Source organism: Misgurnus anguillicaudatus, chromosome 23 (assembly GCF_027580225.2).
Source record: "Misgurnus anguillicaudatus chromosome 23, ASM2758022v2, whole genome shotgun sequence".
Taxonomy (NCBI): Eukaryota; Metazoa; Chordata; class Actinopteri; order Cypriniformes; family Cobitidae; genus Misgurnus; species Misgurnus anguillicaudatus.
This window is the reverse complement of record NC_073359.2, coordinates 20,877,440-20,902,671: the sequence shown is the minus strand read 5'-3', so window position 1 is coordinate 20,902,671 and position 25,232 is coordinate 20,877,440. Positions and strand designations below refer to the sequence as shown.

At 39.2% G+C, this 25,232-nt stretch overlaps 1 protein-coding gene across 11 annotated transcripts in view; it reads right to left on the bottom strand.

Moving 5' to 3' along the window:
* Positions 1-25,232, bottom strand: part of nfia (nuclear factor I/A) — a 186,726-nt gene that overhangs the window by 51,653 nt on the left and 109,841 nt on the right. For all 11 annotated transcript variants that reach the window (XM_055218426.2, XM_055218428.2, XM_055218425.2 and 8 more), the window contains exon 3: positions 7,558-7,623. In XM_055218426.2, coding sequence (XP_055074401.1) covers positions 7,558-7,623 — 66 coding nt within the window. The remainder of the gene's footprint in view (positions 1-7,557; positions 7,624-25,232) is intronic.

The window sequence follows — 25,232 nt, the reverse complement described above, 5'->3', positions numbered from 1 at the left end:
TCTATATCTCAACACAGATAATCACTCCCAGCTGTGTCCACTGTAGATCCGCACACACACACACACACACTTGTAGGGAGGGGCTAGGGTTCGCCTTTCACAGCAGCAGTGAGACCACAGCGAGTCTCTAAGCGCTGCAACAAGAGGACTGCCTCAAATCAAACTCCAGCGTGCCATGTTTACAGGCCTCGGGAGAGGGGACAAACTTGTTTTACGGCATTCGGGTGGTTGAGAAATAACATGCTTGAGTTTACCGAAAGTAAATCACATTTTAGCATCTTTGCAATGTGCTTAACACATAGCCCGTATTGTTGGAGCAATATGACATATTTCAGATAAGTGTAACAGGACGCCTCAAAGTAAAGGGGGGCGGGACTTGGTCTATAGGGAACTGATTGGATTGTGTGTTTTGGAAAAATGTGGACCGAGAAATTGTGCACAGTAAGAGCAGAAACATTCAGTGGAAAATCACATGCATGCCGTTCATGCTGTTTGTTAAAATGTCAATGCAAATTTAAATCTGGGCATTTGTTACATTAGAAGAGGAACCTAGATATGATCAATTTTTTATGATGTCAATTGCACAATCAGTGTTAAAACAACAGTGTGTCTACCACAAATCACTTGGTCATGCTTTTATTTTTTGACAGTTCAAGTTGTGAATCAAAATCCAGGCTTTTACCAGGATTGTGTTTTAATTAGGGATGCACCAATGTATCGGCCTATAATCCGTATCGGCAGATAAAAGCAATTTTCCCACTATTAGATATAAGCTGACTGTTCAACTCTTTCTCCGCCATTGACGAGTTCTCTCGTCACTAAAAGAAAACGCTTCCCTGCCAATGATGAGTTTTTACAGCAATCCATATTTCCGCCAGTGGCGGCTCGTGACTCCTCATCCGAAGGGCGCTAATTCAAAATAAGTGTTCGGAGTGTCGTGTGTGGTTCCCTTTTCCCAAATATGTGTTCTGCGTGTCAAGAGATCCACGTGTTTTGTCAAAATAAGTGCCTGCTGCACACGGGTCAAAACCGTTTATGATAAAAGAGACGCTCACATTCACAAAATACACGCAAGACACTCCCTAAACAGTAAACTTTAATTACGCATGAGATTATGCGAGTATCTGTGGCAAACGCGAGCGTCTCTTTTATAATAAACCCTTTAGACGCGTCTGCAGCATGACACGTGATGCACATAGGATCTCTCAAAGCGCAGAACACATATTTTGAAATTACGAACCACACTACAGGCTACATACATGTTGTGAAGAACTTTGCATCGAGCACGCTTGAAAAAGAAGTCACCGTCCGCCACTGATTTCCGCTATTATCCAATAGGTGTTGCTTTTACCCGACTTATAAAACACTGAATCATCCACTGATCCAAAAACAGTAAAACATCTGATCTCTAATAAAAAGTCCTTTACAAAAATGCAAAATTTTGTGTTTTCTAAGAAACCTAACAATATTTGACACGAGATAAAAAGAGTACAAATAAAGATAGGGTAAATGTTTGTTTGTTTTTTTTAAAGCAGAGGGTCTGTTCTTTCATTTGATATATTGTATGTTTATATATTTAAAGAAGAACATTAAACTTTGTGAAAATCATAAAAAATGCTGCCGTTGGCTTGCAACTTTTTTTTAAACGCTGGCGGGGAGTTAATAACCGGTGATGGGGAAAGTTACTTTTGAAAGTAATGCATTACAATATTAAGTTACTTTCCAATTGCATTGTTTAGTTACTTTTCATGGAGAGTAATACTTGCGTTACTTTTGCATTACTTTTTCTTACTTGGTTGAGGCTTGATCTCTTTCAGGCCTTGCAGGTGTTTTTGTGTATCTCAAAACAAAGACCATACACTGATGCTAAACCCGTAGACCTTTTAAACGATGTATAGTAATGTTAATATTATTAAGGTTTGTAGACAGTAGGCTATATAGATATTGTTAGCAGTGTTAAAAAAACTGACGTCATCCCGCCCCCGAGCTAGCGCGCGTCATTATCATAATTCTTCCAACATCGGACTCACACCCTGTAATGTAGCCCCTTATGGAACGGCAGAAATTCCACAAGGGGGCGTATTTGTTCCTCAGACGTTGCACAATAAACGTGACATCCGAATATATTCATTATAAATCGTGAATGAAAAGTGAGATTCGAACGAATTTCCGTTAGTAAACTAATTGTATAAACTATTTATATCGTAATTCAGTCAGAAACGTCAAGATTGTGAGATGAACAAATCGTTTTGGATTAAAAGGCTTAGATATTCCATTTCCTTGGACTTTTGGGGATTTATGAACAATTTGTTTTGGACAATTTCACTGAAACGGATAAAGGGAAGATTTTGAAGGTAAGTAAATATCCGAAATCAGCGCTGCCCGGTGCAGGTAACTAACAACTAGATTACAGTTTTATGACTGCTAAAAATCATATTACGCTTTGTGTGTGCGCTTAATGGAATCCCGAAACTCTAAAGTACTATTCGGACGGGATTAGTTTTACATAGGGAGGTGGGGTAAAGCAAGTTTTTATCAGAGGTTCTCTGTGATTTTAGTCCAGTCCGAATGCTCCATGTCAATAATCATTACGGACAATGTCAGTAAAGATTACGGCGTCTTTTACCTTCTGTAAAAAGGTCCGGAGAAATTACCTCAGGTAATACTAATCCAGTGCGAATCGACCAGCTGTAAATATACACGTAAATCGCGTCATTTCCTTTTAATTTGCGGGTTTCTTTTAAATATAAAAGCGCTTAAAGAGGCATTGAATTGCGTTCTAGACGGAGAAACAAGTCAGTGGCAGGTCAGTTTCTGAATAAAACACGACACAAACTTAAAAAAAAAGTCAAATTCACTTCTCAGATGCGCGGAACTGTTTACGAAACTGACGTTCTCCCCAAACTGAAATTAAACACAGTGTTTCGCGTTTTCCTTGTCTGTGTCATGTTGTTTGCACATCTGATATCTGGAAGCAAGGTAACGTGCACGTGAAGACGACAGGTGACGCGCTGCGCCAACGAGTTACCCCTCCCACTTCTGAATGTTTTACAGAGATTTCTAATCCCGTCCGAATTGACCATTTATATTACCCGACGTCCTGTGGTAAAATTACATTACGCCATCTACCCCTGTAAAACTAATCCCGTCCGAATAGGGCTTAAGCTTTACAACGATGTGCCGCATGACCGTATATTTTGAAGATTTAATGCTTCAAAGTTACAATGACGTAATGCAGCCTCACGTGCAAGGGAGGGGTGTACCGTGTACGGCACAGTGTTCCTTATTAGGTTAGCATTGCATTGTGAGCGAATCTTTCAAACATGCTAAGGAGCGTCAAATTTCCGGCTGATGTCAGAGGTATTCAGAACGTACAGATTAGCTGGCCAATCAGGGACACAGAGCTTTTCAAATCAATGAGTTTTGTACAAAATCAGTGCTTTTCTGAAAGACAGTATATCTGGAGCTAAAAAAAGTACGCTGTGTGGAAAACAATGTGTTTTTTCTAAACCACGCAAACACATTGTTTTATGCCAAATACACAAAATAACGTCGTTTTTTAGCAATTAAATAAGTGCCTTTTAAGTTTGTCGTACGCCATAAACACCCCTCAGGAGAGGTCGCAAACAATTGTTTAACTGTATTTACTGCCTTGGTGTTGATTAAATGCCCCACCTCACCCTCCCCACACAACTTTCTCTGTACAGTTATTAGAGTAGAGGATATCCTCTAGCCTTATCTACTATTCTGCGGGTTGTGCAATGGCCGTGCCGTCCCAGAAAGAAGTCCGCCTGCTTTGTGAAAGTGCACGTAGCATGGAGCACAAGGGTCAAGGTTTACCAGTAACAACAAGCCACGGAGGGGAAAATACTTGTGTTTTTCTGCACCAGTGACGAGGAGAGACTGAGAAATAGAGAGACAATAAGGAAGAAATTTTCCTGTTTATGAAACGCCAGCTAAAGTATTTTTTACATAAAATCATCTTACATAATGTAAAGAACATTGTAACCTTGATATTGTTAATATTGACTGAGTAAGGTCATGTCAAAGATTGAAATCGATGTGAAATTAATGAGCAAAATCATCTCAAAATTTGATTATGAGACTTTAGCCTGGATTTCACAGACAGGGTCGCATATTTACACTGTTGTGTAAAATGTTTTATAAAAGATTAACCCAATGTAAAGGCCTTAGGCATTGTCTGGTGGTATATAAGCAGCAGTTATGATTCGGTTATCTAACTACAGTTTAGATTCTCGCCAGTGTAAAGAGCCAGGAAGGATGTTAACTACTGATATGAGACCAGTTTTGATAAACCAGTTTTAATAAATCAACCAATCAAAACCAAATCTGAATTCGGATGAAAATAAACAATCTATATTATGACCGAAAGATACAGATACCAGATGGACAGCATTTGTATGGGAGAGAAAATATGGCAAAAACAAAGGAACTAGTGGAGTGATTATGTGTAGCATCTGCACTGACGGCAGAAATTAGGGGTGATCTTCAGTTCATTGAGAGAGAGAGAGAGAAAGGCAGATGAAAAGATAATATCAGCTACATGCAGGATGAGAATAATGAACACGCTCGTCTATCCATATCCACTAATCTGAGTAAACAGGGCGATGTTGGTGTCACACACAAGGGCGTGGAAATAATAGCTCAGGCTTCACCGTGCACATCTGCGATAATCTTCAAAATATGCCTTATAATCCAGTGTTGAGGGATACACATGTAACCGAGCTCTGGGAGAGAGAAACTGGGAATTTTCGACATCATTTTCTGCTTAAACTTACATAAACAAGCGACTTTTATCATTCAAACACTGTCTTTGTTATTCAAAACTGAGACTTTTTTATTGTCTGCTAATAATTTGTAAGCAGATACCGAAATATTCTGTGTTAAAGGAAAACACCACCATTTTTCAATATTTTACTATGTTCTTAGCTCAACTTGGACGAATTATTACATCCCTATCTTTTTTTAATGCATGCACTTTTAATCTTTGTACAGCGCGTCTTGAATGTGTTAGCATTTAGCCTAGCCCCATTCATTCCTATGGCTCCAAACAGGGATGAATTTATAAGCCACCACACACTTCCATGTTTTCCTTATTTACATGAGTAGTTACACGAGTAAGTATGGGGGCACAAAATAAAACTTTTGTATGGAGCCATAGGAATGAATGGGGCTAGGCTAAATGCTAACACATTCACAAAACGCTGTACAAAGATTAAAAGTGCACGCATTGAAAAAAGATAGGTATGTATTAGGGCTGGGTATCGATTCAGATGTATTTCAGATCCATTCGATTTCGATTCACAAGCTATCAAAACAACTCGATTCTCGATTCAATTTTCGATTCCAGTTCTCGGGTCGGTTTTTATACTCGATTCTCGATTCAACTCAATGAATATAGATTTAATACAAATACTATATTAATAAAAAAGAACAGTAAACAGCAGTTTACAAGTGGGTAATTAATAAAAAGAAATTAAAAGCCACAACACTGTCGTCGTCGTCTTTCTTGCGAAATCTAAAATGCTTCCATACCTCTAACTTTTTATGTAAAGGTGGCATCAAAGCAGATGAAGCACCTGAAACCGCCATTTTAAGCACTGAATGAATGAATGTCAGGCTCGCCTCTCGCTCCTTGGTAACATCGCGCAAGGCAAAAAAGAGAGTGACATCTAGTGAAGAAAACTGGTAATTAGATTAACGTTAATCTTACGTTCAATGTTTGCGGAAATAAATATGAAAAAAAAAATCGATTATGCGCTTCGAGAATCGTTTTGGAATTGACCACGTAAAAAAAATATAATCGAAAAATCGATAAAAATATAAAAATATAAAAAAATGGTGGTGTTTTCCTTTAAGAGCAACAGACACGGACTGACCTGAATACAATTCTCTGTATAAGCACCAAAACTCAATTTGCACATGTGCCAACTGCTATGCCATGGCTTTGGAAACCTGGGTAATATTTTTTAAGTGCTCAAGAGATACTCCAGCCAAATATCAAAATATCTCACCCTCAAGCAATTCGAGATACATATGTCCATCCTCTTTCAGACGAACACATTTGGAGTTATTTTAGTTAATATCCTTGCTTTTCCAAGCTTTATAATGGTAGAAAACAGGGATCAGGGAACAACTTCTGACTTTAAACCCTAAAACAGTGCATCCATCCTTTACAGAGGTAATCCACACGACTCCAAGGGGTTAATAAAGGTCTTCTGCGGCTAATCGATGCAATTTTGTAAGAAAAATATCTAGATTTCAAACTTTACAAACTGTAATAACTAGCCTGGGTCACGCAAGAAATTTAGCGTAGTGAGCATTTGTGGCCATGGGTACGTTGCACAGTGACTCTCGTAAATTGCATGAGTCTAAGATGACATTGGGTCTCATTCACTAATATTTGCGTACGTTTTTTGTATTTATACGCACACTTGAACTTCTCACGAAACCTTTCGCCTAATTCACAACACGTGCGTACGCACATGAGTTTGTTCTTATACTTATTCTTACGTTAGTGAATGGGTGATTCTCACGAAACCATTGAAACACCACGGCACTAATGATTTTAGCTTTAAAATGTGTAATATAGTAACATTAAAAAGCATCAGAATTAACACAATACTGTGTTCTACCTTGCACAATGTGTGATTTCAACATAAGAATTTATAATTGTAAATTTTATCTCATTTTCTGCTGAAATTCTCACTACCGCAATGTGTCCGGCTGTGTTTGAACATGCGTTATGTTGTAATTTAATCAAATTAACACTAGATGTTTTGCTAGACTACTTTAGATGACAGAAAAAATATTTACTAAATATTTATGTATAATAATAATGAAGAAAAATTAGGAAAATGATGTGTCCATGCCTGATGTTCTCATCCTCCGCAACACTTTTTGAGAACAGTTTAAGCACACATACAGAATTTTAATAAAGTTTAATTTTGAGTGACCAAGCACATGGACCAGTTACTTCAAGATGGCTACCAGGTAAGATCTTTTTTTTTTACAGTTAATTTGAAATATTGTCTTGTCAGAATGCTTACACGACATTTTGATTATCATTACCGCAACAGATGCTTATTAAATGTTAACTTAATTAATAGAAGCATAATACTTTGATTTTAAATGCATGTGCAGAATCTCCAAATTATGTTCTTTCAGGTTTGTCATGTCATTTTGAAAATATGTCAGTGTTGATGTTTTCTGACTGTTGCGGTAATGAGATTTTTTAGGACTAATTTTTTAAATTATGTTACAAAAAGTGTTAAATGATAAGTAAAAGTTTTTAAATTAATGTTCCCATTTACTCTAGACTTTGTTTTTCAATGTCTGGTGGGAAAAAAAGTTAATTTAAGCAATTTTTACATTTTCATGCTTGACATTTTTACAACCAAGTTTTCGTGAGAATCACCCGAATAGGCTTTATGCCCAGCTGCCCCGTCTTCCTGAACTTCAGCCAGCTCCTTGTTTCCTGTCTGCCATTATTGGACAAACTGATTAATTCAGGTGTGTGCCAATATAAAAACTCACCGTTTTCAGGCTGGTCTTTGATGTCACTATCACTGGGCTGATTCGGACTGTCAGACTGCCCTGTTTCTGCAGAGAAAGAAAGAGAGAAAGTGAGACATTGGTTTTATAACACAGAAAAGCACATCGCAGACTGCTTATTGCATTGCCACCATTTGTAAAGCTCAGGTCGCAGATGACAAACTTCTAGTCAGAAGTCAGTAGGAATCAACACCAGGGTTGCTGACCATGCAGTCTGGCTGCAGGCGTGCAGGTGTAACCCTACTCTAGCGTGTGTATGCTGCAGGATTCAGCATAAGAAATGACTTTCCAAGCTGATTGCTGCTATGGTAGACGGCAAAACACTGTATATCAGAATAGTGCAAACCAATCCAACTTTAATGCTCCTAATCTTAAAATTAGATTATGAGAGTTTAACTCGCATATATTTAATAAAATGCAAATTGTAAATTGCATCCCACATCAGTACTCAAAAGTAAAACGAAGTCATCCGAATAGATGATTGTAGTCCAGCCAATGTCCTTTTGGCACGCGGCTCGGTAGGTCAGACCAGCAGCGAGGTTCGGGCTGTGAATTCACACCGAGTGTGCTATTTGCAGCCGAGGCACTTATGGAAATAAGTCTGGAGAGAAAGGCATCGGACCTGGGTGCGCTGCATAAAAAAGCCCTATAAATTTGATGGGCCCAGATTTCTCCCAAGAAGTGCTCTTTAACTGTGCCATTAGCCGTGATGGCCATGATTCTCGCCTAGACGTTCGGGGGGAACTTTCGTGAAATTCTCTCCGGACCCGACTCGGTCTCTTTATCTCTTCTACTATAGCTAAAAAGAGCCAAAAACCATATCCTTTAGGATGATTTAGACGATGGGGTAAGTATTGATTTCCCACTGTAGATAAAATAGTGGGGAGAAATATTACTTATATCCCTTAAAAACAGCGCTGGTGAATTTGCGAGCAGATTCTGATTCATGGCATCCACCAACATAGCAGTCAGACGTTTTCCTAATATCATTTTGGGCCATATATGGATTAAAAAGGGGCTTATTTGGAATACATCAGTGTTTAACAATGTACTGTGATGTGAAGTAACATAAGGGAAAGGTTTCATACATAACCATCCAAGGTATTAAAGGAAAACACCACAGTTTTTCAATATTTTACTATGTTATTACCTCAAATTAGATGAATTAATACATACCAATCTTTATTAAATTCGGGCACTTAATCTTTGTACAGCGCCTCGTGAATGTGTTAGCATTTAGCCTAGCCCCATTCATTCCTTAGGATCCAAACAGGGATGAATTTAGAAGCCACCACACACTTCCATGTTTTCCTTATTTAAAGACTGTTACATGAGTAGTTACACAAGTAAGTATGGTGGCACAAAATAAAACTTTAGTTTGGAGCCATAGAAATGAATGGGGCTAGGCTAAATGCTAACACATTCACGAAAGGCTGTACAAAGATTAAAGTGCACGCATTGAAAAAAGATAGGTATATATTAATTCATCTAAGTTGAGGTAAGAACATAGTAAAATATAAAAACTGTGGTGTTTTCCTTTAACATATCAGATTTTATATTCAATAAATCAAGCACAAAGCCCTTAAAAGGGATAGTTTACCCAAAAATGAAAATTCCGTCATCATTTACTCACTATCATGTTGTTCTGATAAACACGAAGAAAGATATTTTGAAAAATGTTTTTAACCAAACTGATCAGAGGCCCCATTGACTTTCATAGTAGGTAAAAGAATACTATGGGAGTCAATGGGGACTCTAACTCTCAAAATTTCTTTGTATCTTTTGAACAAAGAAATTTATACAGATTTATAACAACATGAGAGTGAGTAAATGATGACAGAATTTTCATTTTTGGGTGAACTATCCCTTTAAGTTTATATATTTTGCATAGAAATGCATTTAATTGAGACCAAAAATTGAATGTCTAAATGAAATAAAGACATTCCCCGCACCAGAAACCAGAAGGAAAGTTTGGCCAACCCCTTCATCTGCTCCTAGACAAAGTAAACAATTTAGGGCCTTGTTTGCATTCAGCTCAGCGTTGCCGTCTGCATCAACAGTTTAAAACAAAGGCAATCTGAAGAGTGGGCCGAAACACGTATGCCCACCCCGGCAACAGCCCAGAGATATGTGAAAGAGCGACAAGGGGGCCGAGACCGGGCGCTGGGTGGGTGTGTGTACGCCGAGACTTTCACACACTCTCCCAGTTGCCCTCTACAGACCAAGTGCACTCTCACAGCGCCCATTGCTAATTAAATATGCAAATGAGGCGTGAGACCCAGACTCTGTGTGTCACATCTGCATTTACCCCCTGTCGAGGGCCCTTAGAGAGCCAAGGGGACAAAAAAATTCCCGTCTGAAATAAACAACACAAAAAAGACACTAAACAACAAACAACTAAATACCGTGCACAAACAGGGCTATTCACGAGTCCTAAATCCTCTATACAAGTGCATAACAAGCCACTCTTTGGGATAGGGTCTGAAAGACAAGGCCGGGATAGTCTCTGCCTATGTGTAATTTTGTTCTCACACCATCAAAAAGACAAAAACGCCGCTTGGGTGTGGGTGAATGAAAGAAACCTGGAGTGACTAAGTAAAAGTGTTATTCCGCCTCGATTCGACAACAGAATTCATTATTGAACAATCGATGGCGGCGCATACGGATGCATGACGTACATTCCTCGCCGCTGAGGTAATAAGCTTCCTTCCTGAAGATCATCTAGTATTGTTAAGTTACTGCTAACAAGGTTGCCAATTAAAGCTGCAATTCGTAACTTTTACCTCTATCGCCATCTCTGTTTGAAACATAAAACTGCAAGTGAGTTTACGTACTTATGTTTACGTGAAATTAAACCAGGCAGCATTTAAAGGAAAACACCACCATTTTTCAATATTTTACTATGTTCTTACCTCAACTTGATGAATTAATACATACCTATCATTATTCAATGCGTGCATAAATCTTCGTACAACGCGTCGTAAATGTGTTAGCATTTAGCCTAGCCCCATTCATTCCTTAGGATCCAAACAGGGATGAATTTAGAAGCCACCAAACACTTCCATGTTTTCCCTATTTAAAGACTGTTACATGAGTAGTTACACGAGTAAGTATGGTGGCACATAATAAAACGTGGCGATTTTTTAAAATGAGAAATATATTGTATGGCGGAAGAGTACTTCGTTTGCAGCATTTCATCATCACTCCTGACTCCTCTCGCTCAATATTACTGCGCCCGAAGTCGAAATGCTGCAAACTAAGTGCTCTTCCACCATACAATATAGTTCTCATTTTTATCCGCTGAAAAATCGACACGTTTTATTTTGTGCCACCATACTTACTCGTGTAACTACTCATGTTCTAAATGCATCCCTGTTTGGATCCTAAGGAATGAATGGGGCTAGGCTAAATGCTAACACATTCACAACGCGCTGTACAAATATTAAGTGCACGCATTGAAAAAAAAGGTATGTATTAATTTATCTAAGCTGAGGTAAGAACATAGTAAAATATAGAAAAACGGTGGTGTTTTCCTTTAAAATATAAATCAATAACATATATAACATAGAATTTATATTATTAAATGCTTACAGTTGTAAACTCAGAATTTGTATGTACTAGCTCAATAACCGATTTTTGTTATGAATTGGAAAAGTTACGGAAAAAGTTACGAATTGCACCATCAAAACATCTCGGGTTCCTTCACCAAAGCTGTAGCTACTTAAAAAGTATGTAGGTTGTAAAACAAGTGTAACAAGCTTTCACCGAGCACGGCCCGATCGCACACACACACTAGTAGGAATGGATGTAATGTCATGGCACTCTGTGAATTAGTCGGTGAGGTGATTACCTAATTAGATCATTAGGACCGACTTGCTGCGGCAGGCAGGTTGGGTTCGAGTGTTATACCCCCTGGCCTGCCTCTCTCTCTCTCTCATCTCATCTCCCTCTCCACCTCTGCCTCTCCCAGGCCAGGCTAAAGGCTTTGGGAAGGGGGGGGGGCACATGCACACCGCCTGGTCTGTTTCATTATGCATGCGCTAAACCATCTGTACTTCTCGCAGGTCGTCCGTCCCAACCCGCTGCCTTCTCACCAAGTGCTTTGCTGTAATCCAATTGTGTGTTAAAACCCTGCTTTCAAAAGGCCTTTTACACAGTGGGCTCAGGAACACGAAGGCCCATAAAAGGAGGCAGAAACTTAATTTAGAAATACAAACGGGCCTTTCTGGAGTATCAATAGAAGGTGAAGCTCCAGGGATTGGAGCATTGTTTCCACAAGTATCGTCCCCCTGATTTTTTTTACCTTTTCTTTTTAGGTCGAAAGACATTATGAGATGGTGGGTGCTGAAAAGCCAAGAGGTTTATTCTGGAATTCCTGTGTAGTCACACACTTGAGGCCGGACTTTTCGAGGAACTCCGGGGGAAAGCGTTTCGGACCGAATAATCGCTAAGGCTACAAAAATGTCTTTGGAGAACAGCATATTTTGGCTGTGATGTGTATTACATAAAAAGGAAATAAATTCTGGAAAATGCGATGAGTCACAAGGCAGATGGAGAACATGTTGATTAAACTTGAAATTGAGAGCGTTGTGACATAAAATTCAGAGGAAAAGTGAAAGAAAAAAGCATTAGAAATTAAAAGGGTATTCTTGGCCAATGAGGTCACTGGAAATGCAGGTGGGGTCACGTAGCATTCGAAAAGCTCAGAAGCAAAACAAGTGCGCCTGACATGTTTTCTTGTAAATGTGCATTTTTGATCAGATTCTTAATGGATTCTCCCAACAAACTGGTATATTTCTGAATTGCCCAATGCCGGGTTTAGGCGGATTTGACGCCAAAGTATTTAAGAATGTATAACGGTATATATTCACATGGGGGGAACGCTTGACTGAAGGCTTGTCTGAAGCGTGGCCAACAGCCAATCACAGTGGCCGCAACACATGCTTCGGTCTTCCATAAACATAATTGGCTGGCTCTGCCTAGGTTATTTGCATAAGGCGATCTGATTGGCTGACACAGTTGGGAAAAGTTTAACTTCTGCCACGAGCAACGGCACTGATGCGGCGGATCCCCAATTCAGTTCGGCAACGCATGACATCACATATTTTAAGTGAATGGGAAGCGTGTAAACGCACCGTAATGTGTGCCGAGAGCATTTGGTTAAAATCATCATCTCATTTTTGATGGACGTGGCGTTAAGCGGCTTTTTCTAAGGGCTCATTATAGTTGTGCGTAGGTCCTACGACGTAGGTTCCACGTCGGTTTTCATTTATACTTTTGCGTCATCGTCCGCGTTGACATGCAAACACACGCGCAGACCGTTGGTAGGCAGTATCCACGCGTGTAACAGTAGTAGCACGTCCGTCATAGAAGAAGAAGGTTGGCAAGTTATCCCACAAACGACGAAGAAACAGCAACTTGTTGTGTATGATTTAAGAAGACCAGCAATGATGGAAGTAAATAAACAGCGACTTTTGTTGCAGTTTGAGTTAAAGGTTTTTTTTTCTGGTGGACCAATCACAGCACTTGCGGTCCGCGTAGAACGGACGCGCTGTTAAAAATTTTGCGAGGTGCACGTCAGGCTACGCACAGGCTACGCCGTAGCTACGGTGTAGAACTTACGCACGACTATAAATCGGGCTTTATTCTGATACATCGGTGTACATCTGGGGCTATACGAATTACAAAACGGTACTAGGGTCACATTCTTTCTGATCCCATTTTTAAACCCTAGTTAGTGTGTAATGTTGCTATTAGAGCATAATAATATGTGTATGATAAAGCTCATAGTTCACTGCACGGCGATGTATTTTCTTTAACAGAATTCGCCTTTCAAAGCCTACAGCGAACGGCCGGGTTTGGACTACAGCCCTCTACTTCCTGCTTTAATGACATCAATAAAACAGTTTTTTGACTAAACTCCGCCCACAGGAATACGTCAGTCGCCAGCTAAGCTAACGGCAAGCTAAGCTGCTATCGAATCAAAACACACTAAACAAACTACACAATCAGAACTCATTACGTATTTCTGAAGGAAGAACTTCATTGAACAAGGAAGACATCAGCCTGTTTTAAGGACAGTGAAAACAGCAGTTTACAGATTGTGTGAAAAATACCGCGTTTTTACACGTGAAACATGAACACATGTTATATTGCGAGCAGTAAACACAATCAAAGCTTCAAAAACACAGAAAGAACCGGATCTTTAAGGACTGGTTCTTGTTCTTTTGAGCGGGAAGGTGGAGAAAACTTTTTGTTTCCGTTAGGCCGCTGCCCGTGTGCGATGTTTGAGTAACCCCGACCTTTCCCCCTTCTCTTTTACGTCACACCGTATTTAATAAGAGGCAGTGTTTAGACAGGACCCTTCTGCTTCTCTTCCACAAATCAGCCCGTTGCCCGGGCCTGGGCCGTTTTTCTTCTCTCGTGGAGCGTCGCTTGTTTACACTGCTGTTTACAAAGCGAGACGGGAGGGATAGTGTTACGGCCAGTGTTTACTGATCCTGTCTGGATTTTGAATAGTAATACGGGCGTGTTTCTTGTTCTTCTGTTTTGTTTCATTGCTTTTGAGAAATACGGAAGGCACTCGTAAGAAACGCACCAAGTTAGGGAGCGCCGGGAGCCTCTCTGTGAAAGTCTGATGTGCCGGAGCTCATGAACAGAAAGGGGTGTGTAAAAACGAGCAGAATCCGCTTTGTGGTCGCCCAGCGATGACATTATGGGATCACTGCGGTACAGTAAACCAACAAGTGCAATCTGGCAAAAAGCAATAAAACACTACACGAGTCTCAATTCTTCTCGTGTCTAGTTATTTCCCTCTGCAAACATACAGCTGAACCAGACCACGTCTGCAGCAGCTATCAGTGAGCACTAGTTGAAGATCAACGGTCTCAAAGGAATGCCACGTCTCCTTACTTGAACTTGTAAATCAGCTCTTGTGTGCTGGTGCTGTAAGAGAAGCTGTCTGCATTGCCGAGTTACCGTTACTACGAGACAAAAGAGGGACATTCCTTAGTCCACGTCCCCCCTGGACTGGCGGGGACATTGGGAACAAGATATCATTATTAGGCAAGACAGCATAAGAGAGGTGTAATGAGAAGCCAGCCCTGGGAAGTCAATAGCTCTGGAAATTGTCCACATAGACAGCTGTCTCACAAGCATCCAAAATGAAACCTCATAAGCGTCCGATTTCTAAGAATTCGCCATTAAAACGGCAAAAAGTCTGTCATCATTTACTCACTCTCATGTTGTTACGAACCTGTATAAATTCTTTGTTCTGATGAACACAAAGGAAGATATTTTGAGGAATGTTTGTAAACAAACCGTTCGTGGACCCCATTCACTTTTATAGTAGGAAAAAAAGAATTCTATGCAAGTGAATGGGGCTCATGAACATTCCTCAAAATATCTTCCTCCGTTTTCATCAGAACAACAAAATTTATACAGATTTGTAACAACATGAGAGTGAGTAAATGGTGAACTATCCCTTTAACTGATAACTGATGTGTTCCTGCAGTTCAGTGGTAGAGCATTGTGTTCATTGCCACACAAAAGGTTGTGGGTTCGATCCCGAGGAACACAATTATTGATATAATGTATACACTTTACAACAAAGCTTTTTGGACAAAAGCATCTGCCAAATGCACACAGTAAATGTAATGTAATGTCATTTGAATACAGTTTGTTGTTAGAGTGTTGGTAGGCTAATACACATAAACACTGGTGTGAAATTGTCATTTTGTTTTGTAAAATGTCAATTATTTTAGTTATATGACTTAAAATGTTTCTTGTCATCTTGAAATACACTTTTCAAAGAACTTGTCAAAATGCACAAATACATTTTTTTTAATTCTTAAAATGACAAGCTGGGAGTTCACAAAGTCACTTTTTTGATGCCGGTGGCACAAATGCCAGCCTAGTAATTGGGCTGTGATGGGGTGGGCGATAAACCAGTAGATATGATAAACCAGTAGAGATTTTGGACTATCGTCTCTATCGAGGTTAGGCGTCCACATCACGTTGCTGTGCACGCGGTCACGAAAACGTAACGTTTGTACACGTTAGGGTTGTTGCGGTGACAGAATTTTCCCACCGGTTAATCAGCGCGTGACAAACCCGGTGATACCGGTTTCACCGGGTGGGAGGGGCTTATAAATGCACATACAGACGTGAGCATTTTACTTTCACTTTTGAAGATGCAACTGTTGTTTAAATCCAGCGATTGCGTACGCTGCGTTAAATCGCGTATGAATTTGCGTGCAAATGCGAGTGGTTTAAGTGCTTGAGTCAATTTGCGCAGGTACTTCTGACAGAAACCCGCCTGTCCCAAGCAGAGCAACCGGCTATAACTCCATAAAGCGCTGCTTGAATGATGGGTTTATTATTATTCTTAATGAAAAACACAACAACAAAACGATCTCCCTTATATTAAACATCATATATGTATATTATAACAAAAACGAGTAAGCACGCGGCTTCTGCCATCGTCTGGTCGGTCAGCTCGCCGCAGTGTGCAGGAATAATTAAAATCTGGCACCCGCAGCCGCTGCTCTGTGATGACGCGCGTTCAGCTCCGCTGAATTCAGGCAGCAGATACATTCAGTTGTTAGTGTTTGCTCTCTCTAATGAAACTAAATGATTTAATTACAAGAAAATATCAAAACGACGGTGAAAGACGGTGTCGCGGTGGGCAAGTGATCTAACCGGTAAGAGGCTGAAGCACCGGTATTCACCGTTTCACCGACTATCGCAACAAGCCTAGTACACGTATTTATGCACGTATTTAAAGTGATTTTAAGCCGTTCAAACACAAACAACAGTGCTATATGTGCGCACTGTTTCTATTAACCTCGTGAGCATTTTTGGCCTTAAATGCACATATTCATGTCTTTGCAAGTATCCTCATAAACACGACCATTTAGGGCTTAAAAAAAAGTAAACGCCCACCACGGTCCTGCGACATTAGATCAGAAAACTCATTTAAATTTCAGTAATAGTAACTGTGTTACTTGATTTAAAAAAAAATACTTCGTTACATGTTTATTACCGCTTAAAGTAGTGGAATTACAGTAACAGAATTACTTTGTAACCATTACTCCCGTCACTGTTTTTAACACAACTTGCGTTGTCCCTTTCATTTATTTTAACACGAAATAACGCCTTAAATGGCACGACACACACACAAAATCATTTTTTGCGGTGTAGTGTGGGTGCATGACATTTCTGATCCCTGATTTTCATGTTGATGGTGATTATCATACCACAAGAAAATTTGTTGTGGCGTTCAATGATTAGCTGGCAACCGAACAATAAGTATCAATTTTACGTTACGAAAACTGTATTCTGGCCGTTGTTAAGCTTTGTCTGTCAAATTGCTCCAGACAGAAAAACGATGTGTAAAACGATAAAAAGTAGACTATTGAGAACCTATTTCATAATGCCTGCAAGCTTCTCTTTGGGAAAAGACCAATTCCCTTGCCTGTAGGCAAATCCTCTTTCTGACTGTTACTCGAGCTTTTCGACTCCCATGATATGAACTGCAGTTTCTAGGAAAAGGCAGGAAAGGCAAGCTGAGGAGGAGGAGGAGGAGGAGGAGGAGAAAAGTTCTTGGCCTTTTCCCAGGATAGGAGAGAGAGAATCAGAATCCCAGAATTCCCCCGGGATATGGTGAAATATACAGCCCTGGGGCCACTTTCAATTTACTCTCTCCGGTTCTCTCTTTCTCTCTAAATAGTTGGGCAGTGAAAGAAAAGCTGAAGCTGTCAGGGATCTAATGTGTACTGCGACCTCCTGTAGCCCTGATGTGGAGAAACAGAAAGACAGAGAGTGGGTCAAGTGTCTGTGCGAGCACGGATTCCTCAAAGGGAATATGAGGGAGAACGTTCACGAAAAATATATATATTAAAATACCAGAATAAAGCAATTCAGCAAGCATCAAGGAAACAGCAAGGAAACAAAAGCATGTGCATGCCTTCCTAAGAGTTTACCGTTTCCAACTAATCATCATATGTCCAAACAAAAAGATCGAAAAAGCAGATTGCCACGATGCCTACTTCCGCGAGCCGCAGACACATCCTGTCTTTGTCTCGAGCTTGTCTTTCTCTTTCCTTGTACGACGGCACAGGTACAAACATTCGCCTAAAAGGCATCTTTCAAAAATATACTCCATGTGGCCCCTGCGGTCCAGGAGTGGAACACAATAGGTACTACCGGCATGGCATTGTTATGCCTGCCTGCGAGCCCATGTGTGTCGTTCGACCTCTGTCAGGCCTGATTTCCTGGACTTGTGTCCGAGGATGCCGTACTGAATCCGAAAAAAGTGTTGTCAGTTTGACTGTCATTTGTCAGAGATCTAATCTCAGTGAGTACCGTGGGATCCCGTCTTTGTGTCTAGGACGGGAGCGGAGCGAAGGGAAACAGAGCCTATGTGCATATGTAGCAGCGTGCTGTAATTCATCGCTCTCCAAGAGTCCAGCTGACAGGCTCCAGCTGCAGATGGAAAGGAGACGTGCGATGTGCATGCTGGGTGTTCGTGTGCTGTCAGGATGGTGGACACACCTGTCTCCACAACAACCTCCGCCTGCAGCCAGGTAGTCTGTCTCTAGCTGACACGGAGGTGTCATTGCTTGCTATAGTCATCATGCTGACAGTGGGGTGAAAGGGGAGAAGGTGTCTGGATTTTTTTTTCAAGACTCCCATACCTATCTATCTATCTATCTATCTATCTATCTATCTATCTATCTATCTATCTATCTATCTATCTATCTATCTATCTATCTATCTATCTATCTATCTATCTATCTATCTATGGCCTAAGCCTTGTTTTTATTTGCAAATGAAACATGGCACCTATAAGGTCCATTAGTGTTCTCAATACAGATCTTTTGTATTTCTTAGCACACAAACCATCAACATCGCATGTAAACATAACGGTGCAATGCTCCGGTGCATTTAGGTAAACAAATCCACACCGCATAAATAAATAGTGAGTAACATTCGCGCCTTTCGTGGCACGGAGTGTGCGCTTGGCTAGCCACCGACACCGAACCGTAACCCTGTGGGTAGGGAGCCCGTGTCTCCGACCCCCCTTTCCTTCTCCCTCAGAATGAGTGAAAATAGAAAGTCTCTATGATCTTGGCAGTAAAACGTTACCAAAAAAAAAAAAAAGATGGGGTGATTCGATTTGGCAGCCAACTTTTTCACTCCCTCTCGTTGTCTAACTCTGTTTGCTCTCTCTTTCTTCCTTGGAGAGCGCCTGACCGTGTTTGGAACAGACTGGAACAGACACTTGCCAAAGCCGAAGCGCACGCGGCCAGAGATGCGCTGCTCGGCCCGCAACTTCCCCTGCGTCGTATTTTTCTCACGTTGCCTGTCGCTGAGGAAACCCCCCCTGCAGCCTGGGCACTGGACCACCCAAAATTAAAATGGATAAGGTCAAAAAAGGCTCATTGAATCAAATAAAACTAAACTAAACTAATAATTGGCCTTTAATCATTTAAATAAAAAGTAAATTTCATATGGACTTGTGTACGTAAATATTAGTGATCTTTAAAAAAAGCTATATTATATTATATTATATTATATTATATTTCTTCCTGGTCTGAGGTAAGGACAAAAAACTATCCGACATAAAAAGACAAATTATGTAAATGTCCAAGAAATACATTCCTTATTGATTTTACATTATATATTGATTCGATTTAATTTACCCGACGAAGGAAAATGATAAAAACTAATTTCGAAATGTAGCCGGTCGATGCATTGGTTGCTGCGACGTCCCCTGTTGCACTTTTGAAATTTCATGTAAATCACAAATGGCCATAATTCACATACACTAAATGTTACATAAACAATTCCCCAGCAGCCCACAAACAAAGCACTATGTTCTAAAGTACTGACACAAGCTCCAGACGTACAAAGTGTGGTCGTTTTTATTTATGCCGTGCAATTGTGCTTTGAATTAAAATTCAAAAGCGATCACTTCAAGTGAAGCCTTTGGACAAATGCTCGGTTGCGAGCGGTGGCTCGGTCCAAGTCCCTGGCGTACACCCGAGAGCGTTCGGAGAGGTGCCAGCCAAAGCTCTAGGTTGTCATTTCAACCCTCACAGGCCCTTTAGCTAGCAGTAAAATCGCTAGAAGAACACAGAGGGTGTGAAACACACATACATGTTTGTGTTTCAGCTCGGTGTCGCCTGCGAACCAAACACGGCCTAACGTGATCGCGTGCTCTCTCGGACGAGAGCCGAGAAACGGTTACAGCATCCAGCTCACGGTACCCCGAGATTTCACGTAGGATGTTGGATTTCATTTCCACCCTACCCCGTGGAAACATAATGCTATCACGCTTAGCTCCCACGCTATTGCTCCTCCCTCCACCTCCATTTTGTGCCAGTCTGCCACCATTTTAAGACGATCGCACATGAGACATGTCAGGTGAGAAACATCATTCAGAATTTCTTGTTTAGCACACACGATACATCTAATAAATTTAAAATGCAGTCAGTGCTGGTTTCTAGAAGAAAAAAACGAACGCTCATGCCAAAAACTCGATAATCGCACCCGTCCGTTTTTCTCCACCATGCAAGTTTATCCCAACCATAGCTGTTAAATCGTCCTGCCAGGCCCAGCAATGCTGAGAGAATCATGTTAGCTGCTCCTATTGTTGGATGACACACGAGATACAGTTGCCAAGAAGTTTTCTGCCAAGTTCAACAACATCCCGATTTAAAAAAAAGGAGGGAAAAAGACAAAAGTCCTGTCCCGCACACGGCCGCATATCATCGTTACTATTAAGGGATTCATCAATAACGCAACCATGCAGATGTTTTCATTTATCTAAAAAAAAAAACTCACTTATTTTAACACCTTGCACTCTGGCAGCCATCTTAAAAGCTCTGGCAACCATTTTAAACGTACCCTCTTCTCATTTGTGCCGCTGCCATCCCGAATGCCACCCTTTGCCGAACAATGGGCTTCTCAGGATTTAGCACGGTGCCCAAATACGCAAATTGCTATTTGTTTTCCGAAAACAATATGAAATAATAAAAAATAGGAGAAATTGAAGTAATTAAATGATATGAAATGCCTGCCGTAAGAATCTGCCAATATACTGATGGTTTATATATTGTGCTACAATAAACATGATTAATGCAATTATATAACATTTGGTTAAATAAATAAATAAATAAATAACTAAATAAACATGATTAATGCAATTATATAACATTTGGTTAAATAAATAAATAAATAAATAATGCTATATATATACCTGAACAGTCCGCTCATAAAATTGTGTAAAATTACACTCAAACCGTAACCATCAAATTTTTTTATCAATTTGTGTGCTGGAAAATGCGTACAGTATTTTAATTTAATGCTCCCTTACATTACATTAAACTATCAAAATAAGAGATGCATGGTACATACATCTCTTATTTGTGAATAAGAAAACTCTTAAAGTGAAACAAACATAAACTAAAGGTATTTATTGGACAAAATAATTTGGCAAAAAGGGCAAACATATTAGAGAGTCTGGGTTTTACATGAATATACAAAAACTCATAGGTAATAAAACATACAATGACTATAGTTTCATTTGTTATTAATATTTGTCGATCCTCTTTTGTGGTAATATTTTGTAGTCATTGTCCTGTGCTATGTCTTTATAAACTTTGCACGTGTGTTTTGTGTTATTTGCAAAGTCTCCTTAAATTTTTCTTAAGCTCCAAACACACAAATGCAACAAAAATGAATACATTTTTAATGCATCTTTAATAAATTAAAATCTAAATAATAAGTAAAGTTGTCAATTGTTTAAAGTTGGAAATTATTTTTGGCCACTACTGCATATACAGTACATGCATAGTATATATGTGTATTATATGTAAATAATAAAAATATTTATGTCAAATTATCCATCTTTTATTGTTTTTAAATGTATTTATTTTATAATTTTCCTTTTTTTCAGTATCAATGTATGGTTAGTAGGACCCTCAAAATAATAATAAGGCTTTGTTGTCAAATCATGGCTTAAACTGGCATACGACAGTATGAAAAGTGATCTGCATGCATACACAAGTAATTTTTCCACAGTTTGCATTACAAGACACCACTGGACACTAAATGTTTGCCCGGCTGCACTCTTCAGAAGCCGTAACACACAACTGGCAACCCGAGCTATATAAAGCTAAATAAAGTCTCATATTACAGCCTGTGTTTTACAGCAGTGGAACAACCAGATATCTGCTGCAGTGGTGCATGCACGTGCGTGTTTGATATGTTGTGTACAGTACGTGCCTGCGTGGACCTCTGCCCAGACACATTCATAATGCCCATTCATAACGCTTGAGGAATCGCTCGGCCATGGCGATTCCAACGGCGATGGCGGATCAATTAAGCAAAGCATGATTAACATTACAGGAGAGTGCCGTGGAATAATGGACGTCTGAGGAAAGTGGATTAGGAGGAGGAACCTTGACGTGCGGCAGAGATGCTGCGGCAGTGAAGGACGCCTTCACCGGCTGCATGACATAAGCGAGAGCGAAATAGTTTGGAAATGCAATTGATGAATTGCTGTATTGATTCAGTTCTGCCTCACTTACCATAATTATAGCGCTGTAATGGATAGCATTACTGCAGTCGCTTTTTGTTTCATCCTTAATTTTGCTTTTTTATCTACTTTAGTTCTGGATTTTTTCGAGAACCGTACAAATGTGCGTGAGGTCAGGTGATCTAAAGACAAATACGTACGGAGAGAGCGATTTGTAATTTACCGCTATTTACATTTTTATGTATTTTGCAGACTTTTTTCAAAAAAGTTATTTACAGTATTCAACGTATCCTTTTTTTAGGCATGTGTGTGTTCCCTGGGAATAACATTTGCGTTCCTAACATAAAAAAGCTATTTGCTTTCATTTTGAAAAAAAACTACTTTTTTTATCGCAATCACTATTAGTTCAGTTTGCATAAGAATTAATAAGACGACACATCACGCGCCACTTTTCTTAATCCTCTAAACAGATCTACCTACATGCATTCATGGCACTTTTGTGACCCTCTGCGGCACGCTGCCTCGCAGGGTCGCTCTGATCCGACGAAGAATGCCAGCGTGGGGAGCCAATGTCAGTCGTTCATAGACACAAAGTGCCGACTCATAGCAGGAGAGTGGAGACTGCCTCTCTCTCTCTGCTTCTTAGTCATTGATAACTAGAAAATGTTACCAGAGAGAGGTTCCTCTAAGCCAGACAATGGGCTTCTTGTATTGTTGCAACCCCCTGGGTCGAGCAGAGAGAGAGAGAAAGAGAGAGAGAGTCACTATCAGAAGGCTCTGTTACAAACTAACCCGACCCTTTATAGTGGTATCATGTACAGAATGTTTTTGTAATATCTATTCTTTGTTCGCCGTACGTGTTCAGCCGATATTTTAAAAACAGACAATATTCATGGCCAATATATGAAGTTTGGTTCCAAAACGCGATAAACGCCATTTTTTTTTAAATTAGTTACCCCCAAAATCAGTATTTTTATCTAGTCAGTATTAAAAAGTAAATTCTTAATTCTTAATCTTAATTTTACGCAAAATCGTCATCTTTTCTCCCTTATTTTCCAAACCTCGACAAACGCCAGTCTTCCTTCTCTGCAGAATGCAATAAAGCCGCTCAACAAATCACAGCGCACCATTCCACGCATTGTAAACAACAATGGCGGCGCATTGAATACACACGGAATCCTAGTTTTCTTAATCTACTTTGTACTTCGTGATCAACAAACAAAAACAAAATAATAATTTTGTTGGCATTGATAAACCTGTGGTGGTTTTCTGTGGCGGGGACGAAACGTAAGCCACCAAAATCGAATAATTTATGTGAGAGGCACTCGGGAGACGGAAAAATGCCGACTGTTGCTTGTTCTCACACGACAACATCAAGCTTCTGTCATGCTAACACATTGACCTCAGGGGATCTTATGAAAAACTTTCCATTATTTTACTCAAAGTCAACGAAAATCGAAAAGGACCAAAACATTTTACAGCTGATCGCTGTTAAAAAAGTTCAGTGACGACGTCAAGGATAACAGCAGAAATGACAGTGTTCTTAATATGACAAAGTAAGTGTTTTCATTAATGCCATTAATGTTTATTTTTTTAATCAGTGTATACCACTAGTCAACTAAATGAATATATGGCAAAGATGAATGCACATTTATATATTGATTCAATAAATTTATATCATTTTGGGGAAAAAATTGTCATGGATTTATTGCATATTGCGTTTTTATATAAAAATCTTTGAAAATCAAATTATGGATTTGAATATTTTATGTTATTATAACCTAAAGATGCTATGTGAAAATTTGTAACAGAAAATAGTGGTTTTCATCTTGTCACTTCTTTTGGGTATAGAAAACACGTTTTTACCGAAATTATTCAAAATGGGTTTATTGCGTTTTGGAACTAAACTCTTCATATCCTGTCAATCAAAAGAGAACAGGAAATTGCAATGAATTTGAGCTCTGTGTATAGAAAATCTAAAGAAACATAACTAGTTTAATATTCAATAATAATAGAATTTAATAGTCATTATATGAATGAATAACATTTAGAAAATTCTGAATTTAGTTAATGCAAGTTAATATACTATCAGTATCGGCAGATATCAGTCTGAATAATCAGTATCGGTGGAAAATGTTTTATTTCTTACAAGCTAAGCTTGGATAAAAAGTTTTTTCGACCTAAAATTTGTTTAAAAATAAAGTTTTTTTTTTGTGCTGGGCAAAGATTAATCGCGATTAATCGCATACAAAATAAAAGTGATTTTTTGCATAATATATGTGCGTGTATTGTGTCTAATTATTGTGTATATTTAACCACACACACATTCATATATTCATTTCAGAATTGTTTTACTTATATATAATTTTTTTACATTTATTTTTAATATAGAATATATAAAAATATAAATAAATATATATAAACATTTAAATGTTTCTTAAATACATACATGAATGTGTGTGTATTTATTTATACATAATAACAATAATTATACTCATATATTATGCCAAAAATCACTTTTATTTTGTATGCGATTAATCGGGATTAATCTTTGCCCAGCACTAGTTTTTTGACAAAATACTAATCAAGGCATTGACCTTAACAGAAATAAATTGTTTGTAAGTAAACCAATCAGTTTTCAAGAATATGTTTTATAAAAATGAGCAACTTTTTAGGCAATTTCCCAATTAATTAGTTTACCTACTATTTAATTAAACAATTACTAAAATAAATTCACAAATCAAACAAACAAAATCTGTTTATAATAATTAAAAAAATAATGTCATAGGGATTAGATACAGTATTTAAAGAGCTGTTGTTGTGCCAAAAAGAGAGAGAGGGTACAGTGTAGTAGGGTGGTGAGGAGAGATCGATGTGGCCGTTAGGGACTGCCGTCTCTCAGGTTACTGTGTGAGTTGCCCACGAGCCCGTCTGGAGCTCTGCCCTGACCACACACGCTTCCTTATGGTTTGGTTCGCGCTGTGCCCGCTCTGCCCTGCGGTACCACAGCATTACATTTTACATTGCATGTATAGATGAAACCTAAATGCTCACTTCATTAATGAAAATGTCCATTAATGCATTAATGCAAAAAAGAAACGAATACTATTCT